Consider the following 21,104-nt stretch of genomic DNA (forward strand, 5'->3'; position numbering starts at 1 on the left):
ATGTTTATTCATCGTTGCAACGAGTACAAGAGTTTTATAGAAACAAAAAATAATATTATACACTCGCGACGGTCGATGATAACGTCACAATTATCATGAAATCGTATTATACGGGCCGAAACCACGTATATTAGATTATTAGATATCTATTTTTAAACATTTGCTTTTTGGCTTATCGGAATAAATGTGAAACAAATAATATAATGAAACAACCAAAATATGATCAGTTCTCGTTTATATTTTGTAATCGTATGATCAGATCAGATACTGGCAAAGGCTGTATAATATTAATGGTAAGAATAATGAAATTATACTAATTTGTAAAAATTATCATGTATTAAACGTATTCAAATTTGATGTAGAAAAATATGAATAAAACAAAAAAACCAAAATTGTCCGGTTTTGCATACCGTTTAGCAAAACAAAAAAAGAAACTGCAAGAAGATGGAAACAAATGTTTGAAATTAACAGACATGTTTATTAAGTGCGGTAAGTTAATACTAAACATTTATTTTGTACTAAACGTGTTTTAATTTTACATGATAGGATATTATGCTATTTATTATTAGGTAGTTTTTTTTACAAAACTAAATTTTGTCTATGTATTGACAAGTATTGTCGTTTGTATTCTTTTATTTTATATAGTTATTGTGTGCGTTTTTTTATATTTAATGATTTAATAATACTTTATTAATATAAAATATTTTAAAAGTATTAATCACAAAACAATAATTGATTTGATTTTGATTTTCAAATAATAATTATATATAAATTAATTTTAACTCTATCAGTTACGCAAGTATCTTGCGAACGTTCATTCTCAAAATTAAAAATATTAAAAAATGCTTTAAGGAATTCATTAACACAAGAGCATTTAGAATGTTTCATGCTTATGGCCTTAGAAAAAGATATTTTATCAAATCTTGATAATGAGGATATTATTAATATTATTGCAACAAAAAGTATTTTGCTTCAAAAAATGTTACTTTTTTAATTTTTAAAAATGATATTACATTTTAATTTTAATAATTTTCCTTCTTTGTAAATAAATTAAAAACCATGTTTTATAATATTAATATATTATGTAAAGTATGTAATTATTTTTTTAAATACAGTTAATAATATTATGTGTGACACCATTTTTTAAAAATGTAATTTTTCAAGTTGTATTCTATATGAAATACATATAACATGTACAATCAAAATAAATTTTTCAAAAACTTAGTTATTGCATTATTAATTTGAATTATTTTATATTATTCATCTTTCATCTATAGACTATAACTAATATCTATGTAATTGTGTTTTTACTGTTTTTAGGTTTCATTAGAAAAAGAGTTTTGGTGTCCCTGACTGTATACCATTTGTAGAATAATTTATGCCGCCCCATTAATATATTTTCCCGGTAAATTTTTTTTTGCCTATCCGCCTCTGTCTATTGCCTTTCGTTTTGCTCCAGTACTAAGCACTTGTCGTTGAAGGTTATTTTCGGTCGACGTATCATGAGTATGTTCTGTTCGTTGAAATGTAATTAATCGATTTTCTCCAGAATTAATTGTTTTTAAAACCGCGGAACACTTTTTATTTTCACACCGCCACTTTTCTTCACCGGACTTTAAAATTTTTTGTTTGTAATATTTAAAATTATTCAAACAAAGCTAGTCAGTCGACAGTTGATAGCTATAGCTATACTAAAAATAGTTTTAATCTGTGGATTTTACCATCGGTGGAGTTTACGTGTTTTCAGGTAAAAAAATACGTATCGGTGGAATTTACATTTTTGTTTCAGGTAAAAAAAATGTATCGGTGGAATTTACATGTTATAAATCCAACCCTAAAATAGACTACCTGTAAATCGGTGGAGCTTACAATCGCCCCCATTTCACATAGTGCTGTACCGAATTAGTGGGGGAACTATGAACCATTGCTACAGATGACTGAACCTAGAATTGACAGTTAAATTACACATATACTTAACAAATTATATAAATAAATATGTTATTTACCATATTTTCATCCAAAATTAATTTAGTAGGTGTTATTATCATCACTGTTTTGATTCTAAAAGTAAAATGTAGTCAAAATTATTTAAACTCAATGCCTTACACTAATTACAATTTACCTCGTTTAATGATTCTCCTATGGGTATAACAATTATTTCTTGATGTTTTTCCCAGTGTTTAATTATGTTTTTTAAAACTTCAATTCTATTATTATACATAGAGTGTCCAACTTCAGAGGCTAATTGACACAGTTTAGTAGTAAAATTTGAAGCTTCCTTATATTTTTCAAATGCTGATTTTGGTGATTGTTTTTTTTTGGATGTTATAGAACTTATACTATCTTGCACACTGTCTGGTGGATTGATTTGTGGTTGAAATGCATTTTGGTTTTGAAGAAGATAGTTTTTGGTCCACCGGGGTAAACATAATTGTTGATCGAAAATGTCTAAATTATTTAGGTGTCGTTTTTTGATGATGTGACGGCATGGCAACTTCATTGATCGAAAAAACTTACAATCACATAATGTTATAGTAACACCAATATTTTCAAGTGAATTGTTGTCCATTTTGAGACTAGCAAGATATTCTTTTTCGACATGACTAAAAGAATACTGAGTTAGATGATCAGAATATTTTTTGATTGGAAGTATATCATTTGATATAACTGGTATTTTATGAATACTTTTTATTGCTTTATGGTCTCGTTCGGTTCTTTCAATGTGTAATTCAATAAAAAAATTAGTCAGAAATTCTTCTAGGGAACTCTATTTTCTAATTACAGATTTTAAATTTCGATTTAATGACTCTGTTCTGTTATTTGTAAAATTTAAGTAATTATCATTTATGAATGCATTCACCCATTCATCTTTGATGGGATTCCAATTATTATTGAAATACTTCATCACTTGTGTTGGCAATAACTGTGTCATAGATTCATAGATTTTTTCATACTCCTCAATAGATTTTGAATAAGATATATTTTGGAAATATTCTTTAGTAGTTGATTCTTCACATGGAGTAATACCTAATTTATTTGTAGTAATTTCACGTTTGAAAATTTGAAATACATGAAATTTACACAATATTAGTTTAGATGTTGGGAAGTGATGCCTCAGAACGTTTCTCATGTTTTCATCTTTGTCAGTCATGAACGTCTTGATCAAAGAACTACAATTATTTTTATTTTGAAATTTTGAAATTAACCAATCAATGTATTCTTTTATTTCACCTATTAGTATTCCAACAGCTATTATTTCTGAGCTTCCAATTGAATCTTCGATAATAAATAAATACACAACACCGCCAAAATTTAATAGTTTGTATATACCATCAAGAAGCACAATTTCAGGATATGAATCAAAATTATTTTTCATGTCTGCATTTTGAAAAAATAAACCCCTCAATTCATTATTTTCCACCAAGACTTCATACTGACAATTATGTTTTTTTAATATTGGTAAGCAAGCGTTCAAATCATTTGTGTATGTTTCTTTATGTTTGGAAATATTTGTTATATCTCTCAATAATAGAGTTTTACCAGAAGTATCGGATAAATTTTTTAGAAGAAGTTTTTTGTTGGGCCTTAATGCCTGAAGATTAGTAGCTTCATTCAAAATATTTTGGTTGAGTTTTCTTTGTTTTGGAAGATGGCTAAATGTTTTTCTATAAGTACCAAACAAATGAATAGTTAAAATATTATTTTATTAAATAGATTATAGGACATTTGAACTTCTTGACAAAGGTAAAAATTAGTTAATAAAGTGAGATGAAAATTATTAACTGTGGCAAATTAAGTGAATTCAATAAAATGCTTTCAGTTAAAAGTTCACAAAAAAAAAAATTTAACTAAGTTGAAAGTTAAGATAGAAAATAAAATTTAATTAAGTAAGTTATTTTTTTTCAAGCCTGAATATTCATAAAACATAAAATGCCATGATGTTTATTGTTTACACAAACATTTACCAGGACGTTAAATACTGTGCAAAGATAAAACATTAAATTGTTATTATTACCAGAAACTTATAGGCCACATACATAATTAAAGATAAATAATTGTTTTGAACTGCAAATAAATAATATGATTATTATACAAAACCAAAAAATTAGTTTTGTCAAAATTAACTTAACTGCACGGTAATGACAATTAGGTAACTATAAAAAGTTAAGTTAAAATGATAACAATTTAAATTGAATTAACAAGTAATGTCCACCTTTGCTTAAGAATATATAATCTGTCTGGCACCAAACTAAAAAGTGTTACTTAGATCATAGTTGTTTTATAACCCCATTGATAATTACTTTGTATTAGAATTGTGGTTATGTTCTTCTGACAAACTTTTTAAAACCAAATGTTCTCCATCTTTCGATATGGCAAAATAAATAAATGCATCACATTCTTGTTTGAATGTACTAAAATAAATATATATCATATATTAATTAAAAAATAACCATATTTATAGTAGTTTAATTCTAAATTATTTGTAGTATTTATTCAATAATAAAAAGGTGGGTAACTGGTAAGTGTATGTCACTCTGATTTAAATTTTCAATACTTAGCTATAAAAGTTGAACATTAAATTTTATAAATTTTTAACTAAAAAATAATTATTACATTTTAAATTTGATACATTTTGTCAAAATTCGAACTTTAAAGTTTAAATTACCTATTATTTAAGAAAAATTGTGCCAATGTATTTTTAATATTTTTCAACTGCTATAGTAACAGAATCGCGGAAAAAAAGCCCACGGAAAAAAAGCCCACGGAAAAAAAGCCCCAAAAAAAAAGCCCACTGAGGAAAAAAAGCCCAGAAATACAAATATAAATGTGAACAAAATATAATAATATATTATTATATATTATAATGAAAATAATAATTAATTGTTAATTATAATAGTAATAGTCACAGCAGGTCAGTCAATTTTCAACTGTAATAATACAATAATAATATAAATATTTTGTTGGGTATAGTGTGATACTGTAACATAATAATAATAATAATTGATATCAATCACGGACTATGATTAACAGGACATTATCTTTTTCACCAGCTTCCTACACTGTTCTACTACTATATAATAATAATAATAATAATAAATTGTGATGATAAATGATAATACATAATTGTGATTTTAAAGTAAAGTAGTTTTTCTGTGAGTACTCTGTAAGTAAGTTGTCACTCGTCAGTCGTTTTTAATACAATATAATAATATAAATTACATAAAATAATTCACTAGTCAAACATTTAATTACAATATTTAAGTATACATAAAGTTAGTAAAATTAATCCAATTTAATTCGTGTGTTGTATGAAATAGCGTCTAAGAAGTTTTCAATTGATCTTTTTCCTTCATTGTAATCTACGCATAGTCGCTTTAATGTATTTTGATTTTTTACTGTAAGTTTCCTTTTTTTCACTGGTTGAATAGTTCCTAAATTGTACTGCCTTATTTTGGTATCATCTACAGCAACTTCTAATCTCATTTTTTTTAACAGAGTCCAAATGGATGGATGGTTATGATTATTATCTGTTATAGTATAGTAATGTATTATTAATATATTATTATATTTTGTTCACATTTATATTTATATTTTTGGGCTTTTTTTTCGCCTACCGGGAATCTTCTATCAGAATGTTAGATATTAAAAAAAAAATGTTTATAACTTATGAGGGTCTAACTGAAAAATATTTTACAAAATTAGAAAAATGTCTTATGGCTATTGTAAACACAAAACATTTAATGCTTCAATATGAATCTAAGATTATTAATACGTTAATTATCAAATAAAATTATAAAAATCAATATATTCGATGTGATTTTAAATTTTTTTTTTTTTTTTTCAAAAATAAATTAGTAATTTATAACAATGTGTGTGATCAGTCCGGGTTTATCGGTCATTGAGTGCACACGTCCGCCGCTCGCGTTATTCACTTGCAGCTGCCCGTACAACTCAAGGTTCGTTCTTATCTCATTACCGCAATGATTCATGCCTTACAACCAATATGGTTCGTGGGTACCAGAGGGCAAAGTCCCTCATGATTACGGCCCCATGGGCAAACGAAATCTATCTGCGTCGTCTACCTCCCCAGGACCGACTGACAAGAAGTCTAAAACATTTGTTTCTCCGAATCGGTACGCGGTTCTACGTACTGATGATGATTCAGATGAGAGTGTATTTTTACCTCCTAGTCAAATAACTGAAACCCGTGAGGTTCAGTCCCAAACCGACATCATTAACAATGAAACCCGTTCTCCACCCATCTACATTAAAAACGTAACAAATTTTTCCTTATTTAAAAATAAATTAATACAACTCACGTGTATTAACGGTTTCACCTGCAAGGCCACGTCATCTTATCTAATCGTTCGACCCAATGGGTCGAATAATGCTAAAATAATACTTGATCACCTGAAGAACTCAGACATTGATTTCCATACATTCTGCCCACACAATGCACGTCCTTTCAGGATTATAATTAGAAACTTACATCAATCAACACTAAGCTCCGATATCTCTGATGCCTTAACCAAGCTTAGCCATTCTGTTAGACACGTTGAAAGTATCAAAAAGAACAGAACGGCATTGCCGCTATTTTTTGTAGACCTCAATACCAAAAGCAATAATTCGGATATTTTTAACATCACTAAGCTATTGCATACCTCCGCCGTGGTTGAAAAGCCCAAAAAGTCTCACATTGGTTCGCCTCAATGCCATAACGGTCAGGCATACGGCCACACAAAAACATACTGTTCACACAAACCTCGGTGCGTCAAATGCGGTGATGAACACTTATCAGAAAATTGTTCCAAAGACAACAGACTTCCGGCCAAATGCGCTCTCTGCGCAGGTGCCCATACTTCATCTTATAAAGGTTGCCTAGTTTACAAAAATCATGTGGTATTTTTAAAAAAACACAAATTGGGAACGAAATCAGTTTCTTTTTCAAGACCAGGCAAGCCCACACATTCTGAGAACCACTACAATTCCAATCAACGTGGTACCTATATGCCACCGTCACAGCCAATCAGCCACCGTGCGATGCATCCGATAACCTATCCAAACTTATCAGCGAAATTTCAAACATCATACATCTTTCTTTCCTTTCTCGGTAGGACGGCTTTTGCCTATTTAACTATTCCAGGCTTTGCCTTTGCTAGTCGCGGGAAGTTAAAACTAAATTGAATTGTAGGATTTATTTATATATTTTAATTTTAATTTTTAATTTTTGTTTTATTGGTTGTTTGCCCAGAGTTTTGCTCTGGGGCGTTGAGAGTACCTTGGGTGGGTTGGTGAGGGGGTGATCAGACCTATGTTTCTGATATGGTTGTATTGGGATCTTGAGCAACGGTAGAACATAGCTGCTGAATTCTTCTTTATGGTATTCCTGACAGTGTCAAAACCAGCTGTGTTCAGGAGGACCGAGTTCCGAACTATGGACGATTGACCCAGGATGGTCCGGATACCTATGGTCTGTACGGCTTCGATTTTCGTCCATGAAGATTTGCAAACAAATGGCGCCCACGATGCACCAGCATAGGTCAACACGGGTAGGATATATAATTTGAAAAGGTTTAATCTAGTCCTAGCTGGGATAGGGCTTTTTTTGTTAAGGATTGAGTAGAGTATGCCACGAATTTGGGTAGCTTTTTTGACAATTGTTGCCACATGATTGGAAAAGCTAAGTTTTTGGTCTATTGTTACGCCTAAATATTTTACATTCCTGGACCAAGGGATTAGAATGTTATTTATTTGGATATTATTTAAGTTTATTGTTTTAGTACGGCCGAACAGAATTGCAATAGTTTTGGACTCGTTAATCCGTAGTCGCCATTTTTTGAACCATTCCGATGCCAGGTCAATTTGTTTCTGAAGTTGCAAAATTGCAAAACGCGCATTATGGTTTGAACAATAAAACATTGTGTCATCCGCAAACAAGGAAACTCGAGAATTTGTATTCGTAGGTAGGTCGTTAGTATAAATATTGAAGAGCGTTGGGGAAAGACAAGAGCCTTGTGGCACGCCCGCGTTTGCCTTCCTTACTGCCGAGTTTTGGTCTTCAATTTTAACAGAAAAGGTACGATCCGAGAGGAAAGATTCGGTAATTTTTATAAGTTGTAGAGGAATGTCCATGGACATCATCTTGTGGAGAAGTCCATCGTGCCAGACAGTATCAAAGGCTTTTTCGACGTCAAGGAATATGGCAGCTGTTTGAATACCTTGGTTGAGATTGTCGCTGATTTGGTCTACTAGTTTGGTAAGTTGAAGGACAGTTGAGTGGTTTTGACGGAAGGCGAACTGCTCGTCCCTTATTTTGCCAGCTAACGATTCTTGGAGAAACTGAAGGATTAAACGCTCGTAAATTTTTGAGAGAGAGGAGAGAAGAGCTATAGGTCTATAGCTTTCCGGTAGTTGGAGATTTTTGCCGGGTTTTGGTATTGATATTATATGAGATAGTTTCCATATGTTAGGGAAGTAGCAAAGTTTAAAACAGCTATTGATGATTTTTGTTAGTTGTAGTATTTTGTTTTTGGGCAAAAATTTCAGGGCTGTGTTTGTGATTTGGTCCCATCCAGGTGCTTTGTTCTTTACGAGCGTGTCGATTAGTTTTTGGATTGTACCCGGAGTAGTGAAGATGGGTGAACTATTTGTGACTGATTTCTGGAGCGTTGAGATACTGGCTTGAACTTCCGGGAGATTTGGTCCATGAATAGTTGTGAACTGTCGTTCCAGGGAATCTGCAAAAATTTCTGTTTTTTCCTGAGCTGAGTACACCAAACCACTGGGCCCTAAGATAGGGTGGGTGGCTGGTTTCTTCCTTAATAAGTTCCTGTTTAGTTTGTATATTGATTTTTCATTTTGATTTAAGGAGTTCATATATTTGTCCCATTCATCTTGTCTATGAGTCCGGAGCATGAGTCTTATACAAAGTATTTTTGAGTTTAGTAACCTTTTTGTCGTGGGGTCACGGGTCCGTTGCCATTCTCTGCGTAAGCGGTTTTTGGCGCAGATTTCTAGCTGAATTTCAGTAGGAGTGATAGATTGGCGCTTTTTGGGATTTCGGACGTAAGAGCTGTTGTCTAGTGCAGATTGTATAGAGTTTGTGAAGTTTTGAATGGTGCTGTCAATGCTTTCCTTGGTGTTCATAGAGGGATTGACACTAGATTTTTCCGCACTAAGAATGTGATAGAATTTTTTCCAATTGATGGAAAGGTTTGGCGATGGAGGGGAGGTTTTAATTGGCGAGTCAGATAGCTCTAGTAGAATCGGATTATGATCCGATGAAAGTTCATTGAGGTTTGTGAGTTGAATTAATAGAGTGGTGCGGATTATGGCAATGTCGAGTACATCTGACCTGTATTTGTATGAGTTTGGAAAATGGGTTGGCGTGTCAGGTGCCAATATTGAGTAGTTGTTTTGCTGAAGGTGATTGTATAATATCATTCCTGCAGAGTTAATTTTACGACTGTTCCAGAGTGGATGCTTAGAGTTTAAGTCACCAGCAATTACGAAATTGTCAGCACTGTTGGTAAGAAGGTCCAAGTCAGAAGTGTCTAAGGTAGACGAGGGAGATTTGTAGACCGAGGAGACAAGCAAGCTACTGTTGTTGATTTTAATTAAAATGGAAGTAGATTGGAGTTTAGTATTTATTTGAATTGATTGATGAATAATATTACGATGAACCAAAATTGCAGTGCCACCATGGGCTTTTGAGCCCGGCCGTAACGGCAGGTCGTTTCTGTAGGTAAAATAGTTTGGGATTTTGAGGCTGAAGTTAGGTTTTAGGTGTGTTTCACCGATTAAAATAATATCAAGTTTGATTGAGGAGGCTAGTGCATTGAGTTCGTTTATTCGTTTTGAAATGCCGTTGGCGTTCCAATGTAAAATTTTTAGATTTGTGTTCATTTTTGTTTACCGAAGAGGGTCAAGAAGGACTTTATTGTGGATAGCAGCATTTCTTTAGGGTCATTTGTTGTAGATATGACCGTGAGGAGATCAGATAATAGGGTTAAGATTTGTTCGTTGCTGATTGTTTCCTTGGATTTAGTTGCTGTAGCGTAGTCCATTTGTGTGAGATCTGTGATGATTGGTTGCGTAACTGGTGCTGGGAGGGTTGGGATTGGATGTTTAGTGGATAATTGGGCAGACTTGGCGATTGTGGCTTGAGTAAGATACGGGCAGCCACGGTAATTTGCAGTGTGACTCCCACCGCAGTTACAGCAAGTTGGATCTTGGTCAATGGTTTTCGGACAGTTACTGGCTTTGTGCTCGCCTGAACATTTTACACATCTAGGGGGATGAGTACAGTTAGAAGAACCGTGGCCAGTTCGTTGGCATGCGAAGCACTGTGAGGGGCCCGATTGCTTATAGGTCTCAACTGAGATTTTGATAAAGAATAGGTCGTTCAGCTCGAAAATTTCTTTGGAATTTGTGCCACTACCAAGTACGACTAGACAGATTGGCATGGGTTTGTTTGGTGGACCAAAACGTTTAACGAGCTTGACATCGAAGTTTAATAATTCTAGTTCACTTTTTAAATCGTCAGGAGTAATATCAATGGGGATGCCCCTCAGTACAACTTTTAAGGTTCGTTCTTCTGGCAGTTTTGATGTTTGAAAAGGTATTTCCAATTCTAGTAGGATTTTTTGAAGTAGTCTGTAGTGAGTTGGTTCGCAAGTTTTCACAATAATGGATCCATCAGAGGTAGTGTGCGCGCAGACAGTTTCAGGGGTGAGGTCAGAATTTTTAAAAACACTTGGTGCAGCTCTGCGCCAATCAACGGAGTTTTTAATGAAAATCGGCGGTATGCTAATCTTGGCTTTCTTAAGTAAAACAGAATTTGATTTGGTAGAGACTAGGCTTTCTTCAGTGTCCGACGAAGCATAGGAGTCGCCCGACAAAGATTCACCAAAGACGGATGGTGAGGCTGGAGCATCGCGTTGTCTAGTAGTGAACGGAACTGGAGCGGAGGTTACATTATTAGTCGTTACGGGAGGTGGTGAATACGTTGTGTTTCGATCTTCTTTGACCGTGGACAAAGGTGGTTTTAGTAGAGGCAGAGGCGATTGATGTCGGTTTTTCTTAGACACGATTTGTGGAGGAGTGGCTCCGCGTTTTTTGCTACGGTTACCCATGATCGGCGTGTTGTGGCTTGCCTACGCTTCGGTGCGAGACCCGGCAGTGTCACCCTCAGGTGACTGAGCCTCGTGGTCGTAGATGGGGGGGTGTATAAGATTTTTGGCTACTTACTGAATAGATGCGAGTTGATCCGTCAGGATAGTGAGTCAGCGTGGAGAGCTGGAGTGAGGTTCGATTAGTGCAGCAGCAATGTTGAACCTGCTCGGATGCGGACTGAGTTGAGACTGATAATCATACATCATACATCATACATCATACATCTATTAATTTGTTACTTACAAAAGTTACTTACGACGATTTTAGATAAATTAAACTCTCCCTTATCTACCCCGTAAATACTCTCATGTTCATATAATTGCCATAATGACATCAACTTAGATAGTATAATTATAATATGTTATTCCATTTATCTTTTTTCTTTTTTTCGTTTGTATATCATATATTATAAACCTTATTTTGTGCTTATATAATTAAACTTATTGTTGCTATCTGTACAATTACTTGTGATATTACCTATATTCAATTGTTAATTGTTAATCGTTGAGCTATAATAGTAAGTTATGCTAGTAGCTAATAAAAAAAAAAACAATGTGTGTGATGTTATGAAATATTTTATTTGAAATATTTAATTCATACTTTTAGCTTTTAAGTACTATGCATAAGTAAAGTTTAGATAAGTTATAGAAGCATAGCTGCATATCATATGGTATCATATTATATGCATAATAATACATTTGTTTTGATTTTTGGATTTACAAATTAAAAAAAAATAATAATATTTTCACTTGTTGAGTATTTTATATTTTCATGTCAAACAATTGAAAACAATAAAAAACATATACTTGAATTAGTTACAGCAGTTTTTATAAATATAAATGAGGAGCCGAAGGTAAGATGATACTGTGTTTTCGTAAATATAAACTACTTAAATTATCATAAATGTAATGATCATTGTTATACATAGAGATGTCAGCTTGAACATTTTGAATTGAAAAGTTTTTTTTTCATTGAAAATTTCTGAAAATTTCAACTTCCTTTGAAAACTTGAAAATATTGAAACTTTGTTTTTTTTTTGTACTTTTCTTAAATTAATTAATTTTTAAATTTAAATATATTTAAATAGGTACTTTATAAAATTACTGTTTTATTTTTATTTACATTGTAACAAGTATAACGTCAGAGTTAAACAAAACACTTATAATAAAAAAAATATATAATTTGGGTAAAATTGAGGAAGTGACTCAAACAATAAATTACCTCCGTTTAAAATTGAAAAATCAATAATTGTAGCAAAACGATTACACACTCATCATTTATACTGAGGTAAAAATACAACATTTTTAATAACAGATAAAAATGCACATTTATTACAAAATTAAATTTTATATATTGATATAGGTATATATTAAACTAATAAAGTAATAAATTAATTTTAAACTGAATAAATAACACCCAAATTATTTGTTGCAAAACATAATTTATTATCAATCATATCAATTAATCGTAAAACAGTTAACCACAACCAAAAAATAGTCCAGCCATAATATTGAAATAAACGTAAACCAACGAGTGAAAATATTTCTTTTTTAATAACATACCTAATCTAAAATTATTAAAATGTATTAAAACATCAAATTATTTCCGAAGGTCGTTTTAATTGAATTATAGTTACAAAACAACCAAAATGTTGATGTTTTTTATCTGTTAAAATATACCGAATCTTATATAATCCATAAGCAAATTCCTTAGGGATATAATTGAGATTATCCAAGTTTGATACATTGAACCCCGTTGCAACGTAAAAGCCCTTAAAAATAATAATTTTTTTAAACATAGATATTTAATTCAAAGGTATGTGCGTTTAATATTTATACATTTCTAATGTTTCACGTTTTTTATTTCTAAAAATGTTTAAGTACTTAAAAAATGTAAATTAAAATTTCTAAAAAGTTTTTATTTTAAATGTATTTTAACATTAAAAATGTTATAATATTTTTAGATAAATAACGATGATGTATAATTTACATACCACGGGTACGGGGTGTTTTAAATTAAATCCTAATCCACTAGTATCAATTTTACTCATCAAGTTCTTTGTTTTTGTAAATGCTTGTTCTGCATGGAATATATATGTATTGTTTTTCCAATCTCCGTCAGCTCCTCTAACGGAAAAATTAATATCCATCTAAAGAAATAAAGCTTCAAGTTTATTTTGGTATATATAAATAAAAAAAAGATAATACAAAATGTATAGTCCGGATACAGGGAGTCGGTAGAGGAATCAGATCCAATTGAAGTTTTTTAGAGTTAAACTAGTAAAATACTTAATATATTACAATTTAAAATCCACTAAGAGTATCAAAACTTCAAATTTATTTATAAATAATTAAATAAACATCATAAATTATCGAATACCTAATATAATATATAGTAGCAGTGATAGCGAATTCTTGAGCTAGGTTGTTGAATTGTATGATTATTAAATATTTGCTTAGTGATTATTAGTGCTTAGATAAGTATACTTATACAAGTTAACTAAAGGACTTGGTAAAAATTTTGATTTTGTATTACCTATTTTTAAAAACATTTTGGTATAGGCCATGAAAATATAAACGATCTTCTTGAAACTCATCTTAGAAAATATATGACAACACACAAATACACAATATAACTCATTATGTAAACATTGTTATCTTACAGAAAGGTTGTCATCAAATGGCATTAATAGTGATAAATTTCCTTTAATTTCCTTTGAATTGTCAGACGTTTTATTTAAATAATAGTTTGCATGTATATCATTTTGACGCGTGGTATTGCAACTGTAAATTTTTTTGATGTCGATTCGGTATTCACCCTAAAACAATATTATAAATTACCAATATTAAAATGAATTTTATTGTTAAACTACATATAAAAAAATCAAAATAAATGTTTTTAAGCATTTATAAATTTCCACAAATTGTTACTGATTATCTAAGTAAATGCTAATGAAAACTAATGAAAAAATTTAAAAAAGTCTGACACCAATTCTGGATCACTTATTCTGTTGTAAACCTAATATGTATCCCAATCATATTTTAATACCATTAAATTCTTATTTTCTATTTTTTTTTAAATTCATTAGCCTTTAAACTATAATGTATAGTTTATACTACTTTATAGTACATATTTATTTCATTAATGAATAAAATAATTTTACTTGGTTTTAAACTCAAATAGATACTGAACATTTTGGTTTTACAGCAACAAATAACATTGTTAGCTAATCATTATATGTAAATATGTTCAATAGCAATATAATTAATAAATATACACATCTACTTACAATAGGTAGCTTTAAGCGAGGTTTGTTATTGGTTCTTTCTGGTTTAATACGACTTACAAGAATTAAAACGAATATCACCGAAAGTTTCATGTTATATTATTTTATTAACACGTATATAATTATATATCCGAAGTAAAATCCTCTTTTTGACAAAAAATAATTTGAATCAATATTTTATATACTTAACAAACAATACAATATTTTAATCACATTTATTAATCTTGTTTCAGACATTCTTGTTAAGATCGTTTATTATTGTAATTGTTTTTTTTTTTGAAATGTGTTTAAATATCTATGGTATAAATCAACCTATTATTAATATTACAATACCTAGTTAATTATCGATTGGGAATACATGATAAAATTGTATAATATACATAAGTAATAATTATGTTATATCAAAATAAATCAATATATTTTCAATAGGACATTATTTTACACGATACTCCAATTATTCATATTTATTTATTTTGTGATACTAGTTCACAAATCAACTTCATTTCAAGGTTTATAGGTATTAGGTAACATCATATAGTATGCTTATATCACGAAGTTACAGTCAAGCCCAGATTAAGGGGGGGGGGGGGGGGCATGGTCCCGGGCCTCGATAATTAGAATTTATTTAGGGGCCTCTGATTTGTCCATTACTTTTTTTCGTAAAGGCTATATAACACGGCATAAAAAAAATAGATAATTATTTAGCTAGGAAAAAAAGCTTGTAAATTATAATTTATAAATAAAGTGATACATTATTCATTATTTATTGTTATATACCTAATATCTGTCTATTGTGAAGTGACCGGCCAACGTCATATGAAATTATATACCAAAAAAGATGAAGAAATACCCTTTAAAGATTGATTATAACTTTTTATTTTTTTACTTATGGGCAATTAACTTTTTTTTATCAAAATCATACGTATCACGCATTTGTTTATGTATCTTCAAAACTTTTCAACATTTTGACGTAATTTTATTTTTATTTTAAAGCTTTTTAATTGTCCTATCAACTGACATACGCAATTAAACCAGAAATTGGCTAATTATTTTTATTAAATTAAAAACAGAGAAAAAAGTTGACAAAAATTAGTATTTTTAAAAGAAAATTGTGCATTATTCCAAATAATTTATTATGAACTACTGACTTATGAGTTTTGTTTTTTGTATTATGACAACTAAAATTTACCGAATAGTATGAAATTAAGCGATTGACGTCCAATTAACCGACTCAATCTTAGGAAAACTAAGTTGTGACGATTAGCAGGAATATATTATGAAAACCAAACTTTCAAGGTATTCTAGGTATTATTGATTATTCAGTAGAATTCAGTTATAGAATTCAGTAGAATAATACAAAAAACAAAAAACCCATACTAAGTTATAAATTATTTGGAATAATACACGATTTTCTTTAAAAAAATTCTAATTTTTGCCAACTTTTTTCTACTTTTTTAATTTAATAAAAATAATTAGCGCATTTCTAGTTCAATTGGGTACGTCGGAGTGTTGAAAGGACAATTAAATAGTTTTGAAGTAAAAAAAAATAACATCAAAATGTTGAAAACTTTTGAAGATATATAAACAAATGTATGGTTTTGATAAAAAAAAGTTAATCGCCCATAACTTAAAATATAAAAAAGTTAGACCCAATCTTGAAAGGGTATTTCTTCATCATTTTTGGTATAATTTCATATGACGTCGGCTGGTCACTTCAACCCAGAACACATTATATACATTAATATTTTTTTTCGTACAGGGGTCTCATTTAAAACTTTGGCCCCTGGGCCTCTAAATGTCTTAATCCGGGCTTGGTTACAGTATATCAATAATGTTGTGACTAATTAGCTGTCGTCACTCGTCTGTCAAATAATAATACAGCATTACAATTTATATATTAAATACATATTATATTTATCGAAAATTAACAGAAATGAAACAGCATTAATCATTATTTTTACAAACTTTTTTATATTTACTAAAATAGGAAACAATTTAGCTATTAGCATTTAATATTAATATAATTTGGTAAATTTATAGCACCAAAAATATAAATTATTAATGAGAGTAGAGCATAAAATCAGGGGTATGAAACTCCGTGAATCGGGCGATTGTGGCCTTGAACACGGTCTCCAGGGGGCGTGGTATACGTAATCTATGATAATAGTAAACAGTGGAAACAACCCGACCCCGCGCAGAATACCCTGCCTATTAGGCGGAGACGGTTTTTCAATACGGGTATAACATCATGTCAGTGTTACGGAAACAGTTTCATTGTTCGGACTTCAGATCATAGGTAAACACTTCACCCATCAGCTGATCGAGTTTCGCTTCTATATTGTTCTATGATAAAATCGTAATAGCTTAGGCATGACCAGTGTTGACCTATCTAGATAAATTATCTATATAAATATTCTTTTATGTTCTATCTCATCTAGATAAATAGAGAATATTAATTTACACAGTTATCTAAGATAAAAATTACCGTTAATAATATTTTATTAAACGGCTTTTATTTATTATAATTTATAGGTAGATAGTATTTACTAATACATCTGACATTATCATATACAAATATAATTAAGCACAATAATCATAAAATACAATTTAATTTTCATAATGATAAAATGTATAAACATAAGCAAACGTCTTAGGAATATAATTTAGCTTTTCAAAGTTTGATGTATCAAATCCAGTTACTATGTAAACACCCTGAAAGTCGAAAGATAAAATTGTCTTTATCATACATGCATATATAGTAATTAATGACCGTTGGTAGTATTTATACTTACAATAATAGGTAGTAGTATTTTTTCTATAAATTGTGTACAGCATAGGTATTTATTGTATCTTTATATTTATGTACATATATATAGGTATACAAACCCTGGTTTATATTACAGTCATTAGTCAATGATATTATATAAAACGAAGTGCCTTTTTTATGTCCCGAATAATCTCGGAAAATACCCAACGGAATAATGGATTCAATCGTGGTTTTTCAATTTAAAAAGTACACTACGGAGCAAGTTATAAGTATATTTTCTGGATCCCGATCCTGTCTACGGAATATTGAGCGATAAAATAGTGATACACCAGTGGCGCAATCTGTCCAGTAAAATTACATTGAAAAAGTTAGAAAAAAATGACAAACCTATTTCCCTGTCGAAGTCAGGTAATATAGTTTGGGGAATATTGTCATGATGAATATTGTATAAACTTAAATTTGTTCAGTTGTCTTAAAATAAATATTATGAAAATCAGAAATCTATAAAAAAAAATAACGATTTGCCAGTCAACTGAGTTTTACCAAAACTGAGGTAGGTACAAAGATATAGCGCCTTTAGTTTATTCATTTTTTCCAGAGAAAAGTTGGGTTATACAGCTAGTATTACCTATTTAAATACGTAAATAATAAAACAGTGTAGGACCTTGATTTTTCTATTTTTTTTCTGATTAAATCTAGAATGGTAGAATTGTATTTGAATGTTTTATGTGGTTCACACAATATAGATTTAGAGTGTGTGTATAATTTTGAAATGTAGTGAATTAGTTCATGTAGCCCTATATGCCTCTATGAATCATTGTAAATCTATACATATAAAAATGATTGTATGTATGTCTGTCTGTGTGTCTATATTCCCATGGCAACCTTTTATGTATTATTATTGAGATTTCCGATGGGATTTTTCGTATTGTATAAATGGTTGCCATGGTAATATGTAAACATATTTTTCATATAGAGTTGGCTTTTTTTATGGGCAACGAAGTGCACGGGATCAACTATTTTTATATATATAGATAGATTAGATCTCTGGGTAGAAGATGAGCTAATTTAAAAAGGGAGAGACCCACCCCGGAAGATTCTAAAACAGGGATTTTGAGATTTCCGATGGAAATTTTTGTTTATAAATGGTTGTCATGGGTTTTAAAGCTATTATAATAATAATTATGGGTTGCCATTGGTTTAAAACAATTTATATAGAGTTGGCATTTTTAATGGGCAACGGAGTGCACGGGATCAGCTAGTACATAAATATCAACAGTTTTATTTATTATTGAACAATATTTATGTCAGAAATTTGAATATAGAATTGTTTACGTGTATTTAAAAAACAATAAATTTAGCAAGACACAGGATATCTTAGTGACATAGTTGAGAGTTAAGTGACAAAAAATTTTATTTTTTTGTTTTTTTCTGTTCAAAATAGCTTAAAACAAAAAAAAAATACAGTTTTGTGAATGACAAAATAATTGAATGAAAATCGCAGTTACAAAAACAGCGATCACAATTTATACTACGAAATCAATATTACAGCAACAGCTCTACAAGTAGTAATAGTTAATTTAATGAAAATTAAATATTAATTTTACGTCCATCTGATAATACCGTACATAAAAATGCCTTTATACCTCAGTACCTCACTCATCCGTTCTTTACTCGAGTATGTACCATTAATTTGGGAGAATAATAAATTGTATATTATTTACATGGTAATCAACTTAAACAAATTCAAAATTAGCTCCATTGCTTAATGTTACCTTTTATGTAACAAATTCGAGACCTATGTTTAGAACACCCTACACTGGTTACAAAAATATCTTAGAAGTTATAAATTTTAAACATTGTAAAGTACATAGAAATATTGCTTACAACATAATATGTCTATTGAAATTAATCCGGTATTTAATAATGATATCGATGACTCTAATGATTAATTTATAATAAGTGGATTGGTGGAGGACAGTTTTTAACGAGTTCAAAATAGTCGATTTTCAAATTGCATACATGCAAGTTTTGTAAATGTTTGCCTAGTAACTAGTTAGTGATCATTACTGTATGTGACTGTATAATGTAAAATAAATAGAAGAGAGGTCTCGCACACGCATGTTGCATGTACATTTCACCGTCCTTGGCATTGCGCCCATGAACGGTAAACAATTTATGCTAATTTGCATGTAATTTTTGTCTATATTACTGATCGATTTAATAATGCGATAATATTTGAGAAAACTGATCTAAATGTGTTATATTATCTACTTTTTTTTTATTGAACAAAAATTTATATTTGCAGTTTGTATCTAGTATTTACACGTTATACAATAGGTAATTTTCATGTGGTTTGATTAAGGGCAGGTAGAATTCAATCAATGGCAGCATCCCGTCTGTTTAAAAATGGTTTGTATGTGCAAATGTGTTTTTCTCGTTTTTTTTGTTGTTTTTGTTGCATTGTTGGACAATTTAGTCTAATATTGACTATTGTATAAACTTGTTAATGTTACTAATTATTGTTGTAAACGTTTTATCCCTACTTATTGTCTTTGATCATTAAATATATATAAAAATAGTAGAAATTAAGTATTATGCAGGTACTTGCGTGCTGCTGTATTTTATATACTATAGTAAAATATATTGAATTGTATTAATTATAAAATTGTGTGACACCTCGCGGTGTATAATAGGTGTGCATGATATTAATATATTTTGTATATATTACACACTTTATAGGTACTTATAAGTTATAAATAATTTTTTAATATACCACTATTATAGTATATTTTATTAATTGCTTAAAAAATGTAGGTATTTTGTTATATTTGCTGTATTTTATTATTCGCCGTTATTAATTTTATATCGCTTTTCTAGATTTCGTAAGGTAATTGTCGTCGTTGTTAGCATGATAAGTATATTCGTAATCGCTGTGTTTGTTCCACTATTTAGCCGTAATAACGTTCCAATAATTACATAATTTAAAAACAAATGATAAGACTACACAATTTTAAATTTACATATCTCAGTTACGGGACACGTAAAATTAAACTCAAGGCCATTTAAATCCATTTTTTGACACACTAATTTTTTAGTCGTTGAGCAAGCTTTTTCTGAGCGGAATAAAATTGAATTTTCTTTCCAAGCTCCATTGATTTCTTTAACTGCGATATTTACATCCATCTAATATGATGACAATTTTATATTATATTTTGCTTCAAATATATAAGCTTGGTACCTATATAATACACACATTATAATACGTCACGAGGGAAAAATATAACTATTATCATTATAAGAAAACATTAAACTTATAAGTAATAACATTATAATAATAATAGGAAAGTATAACAAAAACATTAAAATTTTGTTAAACTATGTAGCTATACCTAAGTTATTGGTTATTATAGGTATACCTATACTTAAGTACCTAGAAATATTAAACTATTTTCCTCTATATAAAAACAATTATTGAGAACAATTTTTTTTTTAAGCTAAGGCAACAACATAAAGGATTATTGGCTTATGGCTAATTAAGTATACTTAATATATTAATTATTAATTATTAAGTACCGTCAATCGAGGTGACTTGAAACGATTTTGGCATACTTCTTAGTATTATACTATTATGAGCTTTAAAAAAATGGCATTGGGCTACAAAAATTATATTTATTTCCGCATACGTCTAATGAATATTCTATAGAATAAAACCTTCAATTTGGTTTTTTGATAAAAACTCGCTTAAAAACAAATAAAAACACGTGTTATAAGTCACCTCAATTTTTAGGTGACTTGTAACAACTACTCGTATGAAAATTTAACGTAAAATTCAATTCAAGAACATTAGAGTTGACTTGTAACAAAATATTTATA

At 30.0% G+C, this 21,104-nt stretch overlaps 1 protein-coding gene across 1 annotated transcript; it reads right to left on the bottom strand.

The window, feature by feature from the left end:
* Positions 1-12,367: 12,367 nt before the first annotated feature.
* On the bottom strand, positions 12,368-14,602 carry LOC107883082. Its single transcript, XM_016802481.2, has 4 exons — positions 14,465-14,602; positions 13,838-13,993; positions 13,169-13,324; positions 12,368-12,946 (listed from the first exon to the last, which is right to left on the bottom strand). The coding sequence occupies exons 1-4, from the start codon at positions 14,552-14,554 to the stop codon at positions 12,770-12,772; spliced, it is 579 nt and encodes a 192-aa protein (XP_016657970.1). The 5' UTR covers positions 14,555-14,602; the 3' UTR covers positions 12,368-12,769.
* Positions 14,603-21,104: the final 6,502 nt, after the last annotated feature.

This window comes from Acyrthosiphon pisum, chromosome A1 (assembly GCF_005508785.2).
Source record: "Acyrthosiphon pisum isolate AL4f chromosome A1, pea_aphid_22Mar2018_4r6ur, whole genome shotgun sequence".
In the NCBI taxonomy this organism is placed as follows: Eukaryota; Metazoa; Arthropoda; class Insecta; order Hemiptera; family Aphididae; genus Acyrthosiphon; species Acyrthosiphon pisum.

What these genes read in the sequence shown, in the direction of transcription:
- LOC107883082 (XM_016802481.2), bottom strand. Translation starts at nt 14,554, where the DNA reads ATGAAACTTTCGGTGATATTCGTTTTAATTCTTGTAAGTCGTATTAAA. An exon ending in CTCGCTTAAAGCTACCTATT is followed by an intron (nt 13,994 to 14,464) that starts GTAAGTAGATGT and finishes ATATTGTTTTAG; the next exon opens with GGTGAATACCGAATCGACAT. An exon ending in CATTTGATGACAACCTTTCT is followed by an intron (nt 13,325 to 13,837) that starts GTAAGATAACAA and finishes TTATTTCTTTAG; the next exon opens with ATGGATATTAATTTTTCCGT.